Source organism: Triturus cristatus, chromosome 1_2 (assembly GCF_964204655.1).
Source record: "Triturus cristatus chromosome 1_2, aTriCri1.1, whole genome shotgun sequence".
Lineage (NCBI taxonomy): Eukaryota > Metazoa > Chordata > Amphibia > Caudata > Salamandridae > Triturus > Triturus cristatus.
This window is the reverse complement of record NC_140580.1, coordinates 329,017,649-329,033,321: the sequence shown is the minus strand read 5'-3', so window position 1 is coordinate 329,033,321 and position 15,673 is coordinate 329,017,649. Positions and strand designations below refer to the sequence as shown.

Here is a 15,673-nt window from a genome sequence, read left to right as displayed (position 1 = left end):
TACTCTTCACTGACGGTTTTGGTTTCATGGTTAAATCCTTAGTTCGTCACTGACCGACATAACTGGAAATGATATCGCCTTTCTGACACTCTTCCACCACAGACGTCCCTGCTGTATATCCTCTACTAAGAAGGCGGGGCTGCCTTTACTAGCTCCGTGTTTCTATGGTGACGCGCGTGTAATCGCGCCGTCTTCTGAGTCTCCATTATGGTAATGATAATGGAGCGGCCATCTTAGAAGAGTGATGATGTTATGTCGGCATAATTGTGGAAGGCTTATATCACAATAAACATTAGTTTATTGAACAAGAATGACTGGATAATTTGTATTTTATTAAAGTAATTGCTTAAGACATTTTTTTTTAAATGTGTTTAATATTTTCCTAAATATGACTTCTGTTTTAAAATAACGTTTGCATTTTTTGTTATTTCATGAGTTTATCTTTTTTTGGTCATTTCCAGCTTTGTGATTAAGAAGGTACATACCTTCTCTGTGGGCTGCTGTTCTCTCGTCAGCATCTGGGGCACTGTAACCAAACTCAAAGGGCAACACGCAGGGGCACCGACGTCCTATGTGCGAGCGGGCGACTCCTTGTTGCGTCATTGACAGCTAGGAGCCCTGCAAGCGAGGCAGGTACACTTGCTGATCATTCCTATCCACTTCACGTTGAATTCACCCGCAGTCTGGTAATGCGCGGAGAACCTGCAACCTTTCTCCCCTGGTGATTTGTTCTACTACGGATTATACCCACGTACACACGATGATCATTGCCCATCCATAATGGTGATATTTTGCCAGTGACACCCTTACCCTGAGGCATTCACCCATCTCCAGGTTGACGATACTGACCCATCATCATAGGATCGTTTCTGTTCTCGCTTTCAATGGCTAAAGTTAACCATAGAACGTGCAGGTGAGTGCTACTGACAGTGAGTGGAAAATACATGACTAAACAAAATTATAGAAAAACATTTTAACGTGACCAGAACTGAGATCTGCCTAGTTCGTCTTACTTGAACACTGGGTATGACAGTTTATAGTGAGCAAGTGAAAGGGTATTGCGTCTGCTTTGTTTGGGGCAAAGTCGAGAAAGATAAAGAATGCGTTTCTGAACATTCTGGGTGCAGACGTACGTATGTTCAAAATAGAAAGCCCACCGTTATCAAATACGGCAACAGAACCACAAAACAGCACTATTGCAACAAAATACCACATTCCACTAAGAACACGATCGAACGATTACAAAAAAGGCACAGGAGTTACATGTTAACCCTAATAATATTTGTGTTGGCTTTTATATTCCGCAGGACTGTTGGTGTGTTCTGTTCTGTTGTGGTTTTGTATTTTGTTGTATTGGCGATGTGTGTTTGCATCTGCAATAATCGGGGCTTTAAGTGGGATGAAAAAACTGGGGGGGGGGGGAGGGGGGGGGGTCTTTCAAAGCGCCGTGGCCGATGTGATTAAGGGCGTGGTTTAAAAACACGTAATCTGAAAATCTGTGTTTAATATAGTGTGCTGCCTGACTGGTATTTTGCTGCCCCTGTCACTGTATCCCGATATATAATACAAGTAACATTACACCTACAACAAGCCAGGACTATTGGCTTTGTCTATGGTTGTTAGTTGCATGAGAAAAATATGAAAAACAACTATGGCTTTGTTGTTTATAAAGTTGACAATTCTTCAGTTCTGAAATGATGAACATGTGAAAGAACTATAACGAGTCTCTTTGAAGTTATATCAAAGGTAGTGAAGGGTGGCACTGCTGCAGAGTTAAGATTTATTTTTTCACCGAGGGTGAGGGCCAAAATGCTTCCGTGCGCTATTGTATTAATATAGTAATGAAAGGATAAACATCATCCCATGTTAACACTAGCATCAGAACCATTAATATAAATAAGGAAGTAACAATGATCAACAATACAATCGCCTCCGCTCATCTCCCCCAATTTTTAGGAAAACAAAAGCAATATCACTCTAGTCTAGCGGCATATTCTAGCTGGGCCTCTGCAAGGCTGTTCGGCATAACGTCATTAAATGTTACTCGTATTATATTTCTGGATCTATTGGCATGAATTGTATGAACAAAAATAATGAAGCTAGAAAAGAACAAAAAACTTTGGGGGCATATCAACAACAACCGGCGATAATTATCTCTAAGCGCACTTAGCGCTAGGATAATTATCGCTGGCTAGCGTGAATTTTTACCGCTGAGATAGCGTGCTATTAGCAACGCTTATCTCAATAGCGATAAAAATCCTCACGCTAACAGGCTAACGTGAGATTATCGCTGGAAACCCAGCGATAATCTCACGTTACCTTGTTGATAGGGACAGGCAAACTTAGCCATGATATCCTCCTTCCATAGGATATCATGGCTAAGTCTGAAAAATACCAGACGTAAAAAAGCAGCGTTAACCGCGGTTAGCGCTGCTTTTTTTTGTCTCTAACAGCGTTAGCGACATTCTTGATAATAGGAGAAATGTCGCTTAGCGACATTTCTCCTATTATTTTACTCTGGAACGCCCCGTTTGCATCTCATTAGAGATGCAAGGGGAAGCGTAGAGTAAAAGGGTGCTAACATGCAAATTTGCATGTTAGCACCCTGTTGTTGATAGGGCGCTAGTTTTATCTCTGCTTTTTTGGCTTTTAAAGCCAAAAAAGCAGAGATAAAGCCCTTGTTGATATGCCCCTTAGATCTAACTGGAAGTGTCTGTCGTACCAAAACATTCTCTTTACATAATCTCTCTATGGACACGGCGTGTAATCGTATAAAGGATTATCACTGGTGTATATCTAACATGTTTGTGGCGGGGAGGGGCCGCTTGTTTTCCTTGAATGTATTTACCCATGCAAAAAGAAAAACGTCCGGTTTCCACAACAATCAATTAGGGGCCTATAAATACACTCTCGCTTCCTCTCTTGCAGATGGCCACGGGGTCCATTGTAGCCGCTCAGCAGCACATCATAGTGAGCACCCACTGTCCCCGTCCAGCCTACGGGAGTCTCATCCGTGTGAACTTGTATTGCTAATAATAGTGTCTCACAGTGCCACCCTGCCTGCCACAAGGCGTATGCGAGAAGACAGTTATTTCTGCCCTCATCCATTTTGTGGATCTGTGAGAGCCACTGCTTCATGTGTTGTGGTTGTCTAGCCTTCCTGGCCGTTGCAAAGGCCCTCTTAGGCAGAATCAAGCCGAAATTAAGGAATCTGGGAGTTTGCTGATCAATCTTTGGCCCTGCAATCTCACTGAGACGGCATGACCGAATATATCCTGGGGCATCAGTTTTCCAGACACTTCTGATAAAGTTTCTCTCACCTGCGAACAATAATGCATAACTATTAGAGGACAGGTCTACACCATGTGTATAAAATGCACTCCTGGCGCCTGACATCTGGGGCAAATATCTGCTGATCCCAGGTATATACTTGATATTCTTTTCGGTGTCAAATAGTATCTGGCGCAGGCACATCAGTTTTTAATACTTATTTCGGGGATTCCAGTTGAATGTCTTAGAGTATAACAGAATTTTATTCCACTCAGTATCTGCGGGTTGTCTACACAAGGTTCCCTTCCAGTACGACTTTATATCAGTCAGTTCAACCTGCAAAGCAGGTGGTATGGCCCAACTAGATGTCCCACGTCCAACCAAGCAAGCATCACCTATAGAATGGGAGAGACAGGTGACTCCACCTTCCCACATCCCCATGTATCTGAACTGCTCTCAACAGGGCACCATGTGTAAGAAACTGACATGTGCCTTCTTCCCATTGATCTGCAAGAGTATCTTACATATGCAGTGTGCCATTTCAGTACAGGCAGGGCCACCGGAATTATGCAGCAGGAGAGGGCTAAATTATGAGCCAGGGTTGCATAAATTATGCATGCACAAAAGGCAAAGTATGCGGCATAATGTGGCACCTTTTGTAATAGTATTACTTCATTATTTTGTCATTTTTAAACTTGGTAACAATGTCTGGGCATTGGTTGCAGCTCATTAGTACCAGTTTCATATGCAAATATAGCAATAAGCAACAGAAAGGTGACCAGTCCAGCTTGCCAAAGGGCCTTACAATGTGCAGCAACACGTGCCACTGCATTTTTCGTAACTTTTGAACCATTTGCGCTAAAATCTGCAGATTGTGCGGCAGATGATGGATTATGTTGCATATGCGAAAATCCATAATCCTGCAAAAATCGTCTTAGTCATACAGTCACACAATTCCAATGGCCCTGAGTACAGGGCTCCAACCAAGAGTGGCAGTTGTGCAATCTAGTCACCTCCTTGAATTTTGGGAGAAACTAGAGTGGTATCTCTGGTGGGTATCATTTGCAGGACCCGAAGCACCTCCACAATCGTTGCCATCATTTTGTGTTTATTCTCACAGCCCGTGTAATAGGTGCAACACGTTGGGGGAAAATAATGGTACGGCGGTCACTTTTATTTAGTTCTTAGTAGGGGAAAAATTTTATTTTCAATGATTCGTTGCCCATTTGGTACTATTGTAGGTATTTGTGGGACCTAAGAATGCAGGAAAATGGTCCTTTAAGCAAGTAAAATATTAAACAGAAATATATTTTGGTATACATATTTAAGTGTAGTGTATTGAATAGCATTTTAGTAGCTCATTATTGATTCTGAAAATTCAAATGTACATTAATATACAAATGTCTCTAATTTCCTGGCCCGCTGAATTGCCAGCATGGGCTGTGTTTCATATTGCATTCAAAGCTGGCAGCATAGATTGATGGCTCTTGTTCATGCTGTGTTCAGGGTTCTCGGGTTGTGCCTTTATTTCCAATTTATTCCTTTGATGCATTCGGTTCACGTACTGTGTTGAGGGCTGTGTGAAGCAGATGTGCTTGATCCTTAGGCTTTGAAATGGCTTCTAGAAACAGGAAACCTGTTGGCACCAAGGAATAATTTTCAGCTTGTGCTACACAAATCTCCATTCGATCAGATTTGGTTATATATATGTGGATGATGCTATCTTGATGGCACGCATGGGCAATGTCCTTCAGTCACTCCTTGATTATTTTGTATTATTTATGGAGGACTTGGGGTTGAGTGTCAAGTCAAGGAACGTCCTTCAGAATGATTAATGGGACTGTCAAGAAGAAAAGAGGTTCGCACTTTCTTAAAGTAAAACAGATTATGTCACTTGATGACTTCTCCTATTAGGGCCTATTACTTAACTGTCATAATAATTGGAAGCTGCAGGGAGTTTGAAAGAAATACAGAAGCTGTTTTTAGATTTGCCACAAAGTGTGTCTGCCCACACCCTTTTACTCACCCAGCCAGGTATCCCACTATACATTATAATGGTTACCAAGTTAGACCATAGGTTTTTATCAGCAAGTTTTCGCCAGAATATTGTACATTGTTTATTTGCCTTTGCCGATTCAGATGGCATGGGTTGATGTCTTCCACCCTGCCTCAAGTGGTCATTTTTCTGAACAAAACACCTTAAATGTATGTTTCTTCTGAAGCTGATTATCCCTCTCATCAAACATTAAAATTGTGTTCAGTGCAGACCAGCTCTGGTATACCTCCAGCGACTACATATAGAAGTCAGATGTCATTTTGTAGCCAGCTTCCTTGCACATGTTTTGATGATTAGCAACTGTTTTAACAGAGCATAGGTATTTATTCTTTTTACATATTATGTGAACTTTAATTAATGTAAATTATTGTAATGGGTAGGAAAGAGACATTGTTCATATATGCATCCGATTGATGCTTGTATATATCTGAGGCTTGAGGGTCTAGGTTATATCATCCTATAAACTCCCAGCTCTAACAGGTTTAAAACCCGTAATCATTTTAGGAACTGGCATTGTATGTTTAAATTGTGTCGGGTTATAGTGCTAATTATTATAATTAAACAAGTTGATGGCTAGTGTCGTAGAATTACTTGGTTTTACATTTCTTTGTTATATATTGATTGCATTTTAGGGATTTCCTCTACTATAATTGTTGTATTGTGCTTTTATGGTTTTATTGAAACGGAATAAAGTATTTTCAAATGAAAATTAAATGAAATATTCACACCCTTTAGTGTGAAATTTCTTTCTGCTAATGTACTTTTATTGGTCATTATGCATATTTGTTCTTAGCCATTGAGAAATTTTACAAGAGCAAGAAAAGTTTCCAAAGATTAAACAAGCATTTGCAATGCAATAGGTCTCGCAATTACGCGAGTTTGAGCTATTGGCACTGTAAATGACAATGCCTTTTTTTGTTTTGCTTATTAAAACATAAATAAAAGGCATTGTGATTTACAATGCAACAGCTTAAACCCGCGTAACTGCGCGACCTATTGCATTGCAAATGCTTGTTCTTCTACTTGCCCACTGTGTAGACACTAAGTGATATTAATGGTTTATCTACGGAATTGATTTGGGGACCCCAAAGACCATATGGGCTGCAGGAGATGGATGGAAAGGCGCCTGCCCATTTAGCAGCACTAGGAATTTGAATATCGTTTGATAGTGTTGCACCAAGGCTGGGAAGTGTAATGATTCTATAAACATTTTTCGTCTTACATGCTCACGATTTCGGGTACATTATTATAATGTACACAAGTCTCATATAGAAACCTATTTTGTAACGGCGGTTGCCCTAGCTGCTAGACTGCCTTCGAAATTGATAAAAACAGCACAGGTGATGCAAGACAAGAACGCATCCGGTGGGCATTTTGTTTTTGTGCCCAGGAATATGCCCAAAAGTGTAAACAAAAGAAGGGAAGCGCCATGACAGTGCATCTTGACCACTTGTGTGTAAAGCTGCATTTATTGTGTAAAGTTGCTAAATGATGAATACACAGGCAATTGTTTTTTCTTACAAATTACCCACTTAAAAAGCAACTGTAGCTACGTGCTTAAAGCTACACACAAATAAAAGTTGCACCGTTAAAAATCAATAATGGTTTTCTTTGTAATACGCTTTAAACTTTCTTTTAAAATATATTTGCTTACACGTTGGTTTCGTAAGTGTATTCATATATTGTAATGTACTGGCATTTGTTTAGGAAAAAAAGGAGACTGCAAGTCTGCTATAGTGTGAAACATTAGCACGTTTCGCCACTTGCGAAAGAAAACCAGGACAAGCTAATTCAGTTCCAATAAGCCTTGTAGTAAAGATCGTAATCTTTTGTTCTGCAGCATCTGTGAGATGCAAATCAGCACACAGCAGGATACTAAGCTTGTAAAACAAACTGTAGGTCACTGCTGAAGTAAGGGGTAAAAGGAAAATAAATAAATAGTTAAGGATAACTAAACAAAAGTCTCGTAAGATTAACATATATCATATCCTGTCATCGAAGTTGGATCATTGTCAACCAAAAGATAATAACGTGAATCATTTTAGTTCTGTTAAATAATTCAAAAATATTATCTTGTGTTTAATGATGACGCCATACACATTCACATAGCTCTTGTGAGCTTATCCCTCACCATGATGTAGATTCGCGCCAGGCACAAACATCTGTTTTGCATTAGGAGAATGTCCTGTAATCTCCTCGACTATACAGATGAAGACCCCTTTACATTCTATATAGTATGCCTGTCTTGAAGGTCTTACAATGTTTTGTGGAATAAAAGGAGCGCATCTTTTATTTTTTTCCTGACGTTTGACTGACTCTGCCATGTGGTGGACTATCATTACAGCCTGTGCTGACAATTAAGTGCTGGCGCTGAACAAAAGAAACCACCTACTCAAATTAAGCACTGGATCAAAGCTGACCAAGCTCTGCAGCTTCCATATGCATACTATATAACGACTGAGGCGTCCGAATGTCAGCAGACTCCTTCCCAGGGCGCCCGTTTTCATTGGCCTCGAAGCCCGGAGCCCGAATTTCCAGTTTTACCCCCGTGTGATGCTTTCCCAGGCACTTGATACAAGTGCCTGCCCTGTTTACGCTCTGTGTGCCTGGCGGACCTGCTATTACAACAAGAACAGAAGTAGGTCTGTACAGTGACACCTTTTGTTTTACTTTTGGCACCTCTATTTCCCACACCTTGAGATCGGATTTTGTAGACTTTTTTGGGCTCATAGTAACTTTCCATTGTGTTTCCGGGACTTTCCATGCTATATAAATGCTATTCACATTGGAGCCTAAAGAACGTTATTAAATCAAATGTTTTTAATGCTCAGAAGATCCCTATTTAAATGGCATTTCATCATCCAGTCGAGCATGGCAAAGTATGTACACCTCAAGAAGCCTGAAACTTGATTACGCCCAATGAGCAAGTATTAAAAGTACACAGGTTTACAACACCCTGAACAACTAATACAAAACAAGCATTTGCAATGCAATAGGTTTTGCATTTCCGAGAGTTTGACCTATTGGCATTGTAAATGACAGTGGCTTTTATTAATTGTCATTTAAAATGCCAATAGCTCAAAGTCTGGCAAACACGAGACCTACTGCATTGTAAATGTGTGTTACTACAGTGGCAGCCGAGGAAAGCATGCCTACAGGAAGTCAAACATCAATTGCCACACGTTCTGACTAGGTGCAGCTCTGTTGCTCTGAAGAGATTGGCCCCTGTGCCCTGCCCCCTCCCTGTAGCATCGGCCAAACAGCCGGCACACAAAATGAAAATGGCGTGCCCTGCAGTTAAACAGATATAATGTTAAACAAGGGTCATCGAAGGAACTGTCCAAATATTAAACAGAAAGTGAAACACTTACTTGCAAGTGATGCCTGTCACAGCGGTTGGATTTCGTAGTGGGAGGCGGAGGCCTCTTCACTGGGCTCGTCACTGATGATGTTCACAGAGGAGCTGGAGAACAGGGTTCGAGCCTCGGCATGGGCTGCATTATTTAAGTATTAAAAGATAAAAGCGATCTCGGGGTGGGGAGAGTCCAATTAAAAAAATAATACACATGGAGGGGGAGACAGATACAATTTAAAAAAAACACAGTTGAGATGGACAAATGTAGCATCTGAAACCAATTACATCAAACGGTGCGAGGTGGTGGCTCAACAAATAACGCTGCTGACTTTGGAGCAGGAAAACAGGGTTCGAGCCTTGGCGTGGGCTGCATCATTTAAGTGTAATTTAATTATGAATAAATTAAACATAATTAAATAAACAGGGTCGGGTAAGTGCAGGAACCTGCCAGATGTGGAAATGCCAGCAGCAAAGTAAACAAGCGGCGCGAAACTGAAAGTGATCGCAATCGCGATAAAACATCAAAGCGGCCGAGCGGCCGCGAAAGTGAAAGACTACGAGTGCTTTCAGGCTGCCAAATGGTGCGCGCGCCCGGCTCACATGCACAGCAGTTGGCGGCCTGAAAGCACTCGTTTGCACTTCCAAAAGTGCTTACTATAAGTCTCGCCAGAGCAGCGCTAAAGCGCTGTCTCAGGCGAGACCTAAAAACAAGATGAAATATTCCAAATGCTACACATTTTTGGGCGTGCACTTCTTTAAATGACTTGACACAACCATGTCCGTAAGACATTATTTTCTCTGATGTTTTGAAAAAGAAACATGATCAATGGCCCCTGCTATCTTTCAGAGTGTGATTGGCTTGATAGCTTAAACAATGATAACACTGATCATCCTAAGCCCCCTAACTAGATTCCCTTTTCAATATCTTTAGGACTTACCTCTTGAAAGATCTAGTGGACTTACCAAGAATTTACAATAGGCTTACAGCCTGCTCATTACTTACCATTGTTTGGCTTTATTATCACTGTCATTTTGCTTGCTTCTCATTTGGTTGCTTGCCTTACGTTTATTGAGTTTGCCCCTCCCCTGGAGCATGACCTTTTTACTAACCTTTTTTTGGATGTCTTGTATCCTTTCACTGCTCACTTTTAGGGAAATACTTTTTTCTTTTTGGTTAAGCACTCCGTTAGATTGCATGTGTTTTTCCAGCTCTCTCTCGCCTGTGCTTCTTCTAACCCCTGTTGCTCTCTCACATATGTGCTGCTTTCTGTCTCTGTCTTGTTCTTCTCCTCTGCTAAGCCCCCCACGCTCCATGTTGCTCTTTTTCTTTTGTGCTTCTTTCCTCCCCACCCACTCTGCTTTATTTTTTCCAGCTTCTTATTCAATGGTTGTCTTCCTCTTTTTTTATTTGCCCCTTTTTTGGAGTATAGCCTCTTTATGTTCCTTTTGATTGGCTGACTTGTATCCTTCCACTGCTCACATTTAGTGAAATATTGTTTTCTTTTTCATTCAGCACTCCATGAGAGTGCATGTGTTTACTGTCTCTTCCTCATGTGCGGTTCCCACCCCATACCAGTTTGAGCTGTGGTGCGCCCTACTCCTCCCAGCTTGTCTTTAAAAACACAGCAAAGGTATATTTTTGCTGGGGTATTGCTGAAGAGCACACTTTAAGGGTTGTTTTTGTTTTATCTGCTTCATTCAATATATTACATTAAAGTGTAAGCTTTCACACACAAAGGATTTTATGGTGCTAAGGAAGGGTTATCTGCTGCACTCACTTAGCCGACCTTCTAGTGCATTTTGGAAACAGAAGTGCAAATTAATCATTCTGATGCTGCAATAGTCGGACGCTATTTCCATAGGTATTATTTATTGAGATTCATTGTGGCATACACACAAAGGGCCGTATTACGATTTTTCAGCAGAGTGGTGGCGCGGCGGTGCAAACCACTGCTCCGCCGAAGTTCACTGCTACCCGCCCACCAGATTACTACTTTTCAGTGGTCTGGAGGGCGTACGGCTTGGCGGTTCCCCCTGCGGTACCCTTTCAAAGGCCCCGCAATGGGAACGCCTCACAAAGTTCCTGCACGGTAAGGACTCGAAAGTCCATGCCATGCAGGAACCTATGTGCATGCACACGGGGAGGGCACATGTTATACACCCCTGTGTGCATCCACATACGGTTTTGTCTCCGCCAGGGTTTTTCATGCTGACGGAACCCTCATGAAAAGCCTAGCTGAGAGGTAACTCGCAATATGCTTGGCGGGACTGCCAAGCATATTGCAGCCTCTGACCGCCGCTCCTACGGCAGGGAATGGCGGTTCCATGGCAGAGCCAGCAGTCCAAGGGTGATCCTGCTGCCCAATTCAGAATCGGGCGGTCGGACCGCCGGTGCAGCGGTTGCTGGATCAGGTACTGCCGCGCACCAAGAGTCTGGTGGTCCTCGGACTGCAGGATTCATAATAGGGCCCAAAGTGTCTAGAGGTGTTTAGGATGGACTCAAAAATGACCCAGGTAGAATTACTGCTAGGGGATTCATTAGCAGACACATCAGCATCAGATAAAATGCATTAAAAAAATACAATTACATTTCCCCACCACTGAAGGACCAAGAGTTTTCTGCCACAACCTGCAGAGAACCATATACATTATCTCATACAAAGGCACTTGTTGGCTTTGTAAGTTACATTTTAATGAGTTACACCATTTATCACTGCTTTCTTTGCAGCAGGCTTTGCCTTATGTTGTGCTATAAACAAAAGAAAAATAACTTTGCACCACCTGCGTAAACAATTGCGTTTAAAAAGAGTGCTGCCACCCAGAAAAGGATGTACTTGTCAGAAATCTGTGCCAGTCAACAACTGGCTTTCTTTAACAACGGCATTGCCGACTGAAATGGGAAACCAGTGAGAAACTTGAAAGAAATTCAAACTATGTAAAAAGTTCATAAAACTCACTTTTTTTCTTCACAGGTGCTAACTTAAATTTTCCATCAGCCAACTGCACTCCCCCTTCTCCAAATAGAGTCCACTAACTGTGTATTTGCTACTGTTGATACCATTTTAGCAAGAGCTCCACTTCCTATGGGGCACCATCTGTGCTCTATAAATAATTAAGTAACTAAACGTTAGTAACTTGCATTGTGGAGGGTACAATGTTTACTGTGCGACAAACTACTATGTTTTTGTGTCCATGGAATTTACAGTTAAAGGGTCCATTATTGACCTTTTTGGATTCTCCTACTGTATTTGCGACAGATGGGTCAGTTACAAGATTGTGATTGTTTCCAGAAGTGGCTGGAAACATTTGACTGTTATGTGAACCTGCTAAGGGAAGGACTTTTGGCCCTGTGTTGAGAGCGGTAGGACCTTAGAAGGACATCATTGAGTCAGGAGTGGTAACTCAGTTGATAACTATTCTCTTGTGCTCATCTTTTTGGGTCTTCGAGAACTGTAATTCCTTTCTAGTTATTGGGCTCACGTCTCTCACAAGCCCATATATCATATATAGAATAGGGGACTGGCATAGCCATGCTCCCACAGGTTGTACCTTTGTTGCCACATTCACATTTTCGGAACTTCTGATCCTGAGAGCAAATAAAATAAAGGGGTTCATATAGTGAATTATAAACAACACACGAGGAAGGAAGGGTATTGACGCATCTCTGATATTTTAAGCATTGTACCAGGTCTGAATGCCATGTAATTGAAAGGAGAAAGCCCAGTCACGCAAACACAAGAAGATGATGGACGGAGTGCTGAAACTTTTCAGACACTCACCCCCAGTCACAGATCTTGGTTGAATCTATCATTGTTCTTTAGCTCACTTCGCCACCTCAGTTCAGACCCAGCTATATGCAAATCAGTCTTGACCCTGTGCCTCATGGGTACAGTCCAGCTTGAACTGCCAAGCCAGGTCTTCACTGAAACAGAAACAAGCATTCTGGGACCGAATCGGGGTAACACCCTTCATCTGCCAGGCTAGCTTGAATCCAGTGGTAAAGTGAGCAAGGGACCCACGTCTGGGCATACCCTGCCAACTTAGGGTGAATAAAGCAAACACAAAAAGATGATGGACGGAGTGCTGAAACTTTTCAGACACTCACCCCCAGTCACAGATCTTGGTTGAATCTATCATTGTTCTTTAGCTCACTTCGCCACCTCAGTTCAGACCCAGCTATATGCAAATCAGTCTTGACCCTGTGCCTCATGGGAACAGTCCAGCCCGAACTGCCAAGCCAGGTCTTCCCTGGACCGGAAACAAGCATCCTGGGACCGGTTTCGGAGTAACACCCTTCATCAGCCAGGCTAGCTCGAATCCAGTCACGGTCTTTGAAAATGGCGGACTTTTGAAAGCACGAATCCGATGAGCAGTTCCCCTACAGTGAAAACCTGTGTGTTTTAAGGAAGAAGTTTATAGGTGAATTCTTCGTGCAGAATTCACTGTTGCACATATCCTGTCAAGGAATTTGCATGCATTGCTTACTTGCACACCACACTGCTGTAAAACCACTTGGTTGTCCAATGTAGTCTGGGATAGGGGTTTTTAATCCCCCGCGTCAATTCTCCTTTTGGGCTGACACATACTGGATCCATGAGTCGGGAAGCACCCCATTTTGCGTCAGTGGCATCCAGCATTGCAACTGCAAGACTGCCGGAGGACCTCCTGGCCTTGCCGCAACAGCTGCTACTGTTGATACCGTTATGGCAAGAGCTCTGCTTCCCATGAAGTCTGTCCTTTGTAAATACTTAGATCACTAAAAAATTAGTAACTTGCGTGGCAGTGGGCAGAATGGTGAATGCAGAATACTATGTTTCTCTATTGCTTCAGTGAATTCACAGCTAGAATTTAGGGATATTCCCAAAATAAAGATAGGGGCACATGATCGAAATAATCAAATTATTAAAGAAAAACAAAAACCTGTACAGTATGTGGACAGATTGTATTTGGAAGAGTACTCTTAAAACTAGAGATAAAGAAATGACTGGATGAGAGCTGGGGTGAGAGAAGGAAAGAGTAGCATTGGTTTATCATATTACAGTGAATGGGTAGTGAATTCAGAGGATGGCTTCCCTGAGGAAGTGGTAGAAACAACTTGTCGGGAACTTAGAATCTAGCTTATGAGTTTGTGAGATTGTAATTTTGCCTTGGCACATATCTCCCAGTATCTACGGTGTTCAACCTAAATCACTTGTTTTTCCTGTTTTTGTCTTAGTTTACTGGATCTACCATGGGAGGATGTTCTGTTCCCACGAATCTTGGACTACCTGCCAATTGATCAACTTGTGCGTTTACAAAGGGTCAGCAAGTCTTTCCAGTCTCTCGTCCAGCTTTATCTGAGAAACTGCCACTGCTTCGACTCCACTCAGGTATCACATTACCATGGTTATCCACTTTATACCATATGTCTGCTTCTGAGGTGGGCTCATTACCTTTGCTATCTGCTTCTTTGGAGGGTAGGAAGGAGAGATGAAAAATTGTGATTGCTTAGGTAAGTTGTAAATAATGTGTATTCAGATGCAGATCAAGGTTAAAGGGATGGGTTTGAAATGGACATATTTTCAAGGCAGTAGTGTTGTAAGATAAGAACGATCCTCCTTAAGGCAAATTCAAGGGGAGAGAATGCTAATTAAGGTTTTATAATTTAACCTGTAGAATGGTAACAGTTGAAGTGTCCTTCATATAATTGAAACTTTAATTCCTGCTAGCTAGGACATTTTGGATTCAATAAAACAAATATTTAGAGAGCATGCTGAAGGACAAGTGTTCTCCGTTAAAGAACTGTGATCCCAGGACACTGGGGAAATAACTTTAATATATATTAATTTTAGTGGAGTCTTAAAAGCCTGCTGCAGTATAGGTTATTCGGATGGAAGTTCTCAATTGGGAATCGTGAATGGATTTGACAGACATTGGTAGTAACATGTCTGCACCCTTGTAGGTTTGACCCAGAACCAGTGTTTTTTGTTCCATTCGAGCCTACCATTTGTATGCTTCATGTGCTTACTTTTACCCCTCTGGATCCTACTTCTGTAGGCATGCCTTTGTGTCAAATGTATAGAGTACTATGTATTTGTCTTTCTCACTCTTCCGCATTTCAGTATTTATCATGGTTTATATCGGTTTCAGTTGTTGGGATCTATAGATTGTTTCAAAAAGCATTTCATTTAATAATAATTTTAAAGTGATAATTCCAGTTTCCTTAAACCCCCTATAATGTTTGCAAAGAAAACACCAGCCACTCCACATATCAGAGGACTCATATAAAAGCAAAAGTAAAACCTTTTGATAAATAACACTTTAAATTGGCATTTTCAACAGGGAGAATGTTGAGTAAATAGACTGAGGAACATCAAGCCCTGAGTGGTGGTCTATCTATGGTGTAGTTCAAGATCCCTTGCAGGTAACACAGGGGGGTAAACGTTCCATCTATTCAGCTTATAAAATGAAAAATACATCGTCCAGGTACATCATGGTGTTCCTCAATGCACATTCCTTATGACATTTTGAATGTGTTATTGCGATACCCTCCAAATTAAAATGAGTACAACCAAAAATCCTCCACCAAATCTACTACACGCGAATCTACTACACGCGAATAACTATGCACCGACTAGGTCGGACAGACACACCACACTGCCGGAGACAGTGTGACCTACTAGGCACATTCGACCACACACTATGGGACTGCCCAGGAATCACACCTTACTGGGAGGCGCTCATGCACACGATTTCACAGGTTGGTGGGGCTGCTGTCCTGCTGGAGCCGAAGAGATGATACTCAATATTTGGGAGCCTACAGATCTGAACCACATGACTCAAGACTGGGCGACGTTAGGTATGGTGATAGCGAAACGAAATATAGCACAACACTGGGGAACGGGGAATACTCCTACCTATTGCCAATGGTGCTGTCAAATGGATACCGTAATGGTAGCAGAGAAAGCAGTCTATGTGCATAGAGGGTGCCCCAAGAAATGGACACAGGTATG

At 41.9% G+C, this 15,673-nt stretch overlaps 1 protein-coding gene across 1 annotated transcript in view; it reads left to right on the top strand.

Annotated features, from left to right (window-relative positions):
* Positions 1 to 571: 571 nt before the first annotated feature.
* The window catches only part of FBXL15 (F-box and leucine rich repeat protein 15), a 34,234-nt gene continuing 19,132 nt past the window's right edge, over positions 572 to 15,673 (top strand). Inside the window, exons 1-2 of the mRNA XM_085603911.1 lie at positions 572 to 913; positions 13,897 to 14,050. Coding sequence (XP_085460037.1) covers positions 885 to 913; positions 13,897 to 14,050 — 183 coding nt within the window. The 5' untranslated portion in view covers positions 572 to 884. The remainder of the gene's footprint in view (positions 914 to 13,896; positions 14,051 to 15,673) is intronic.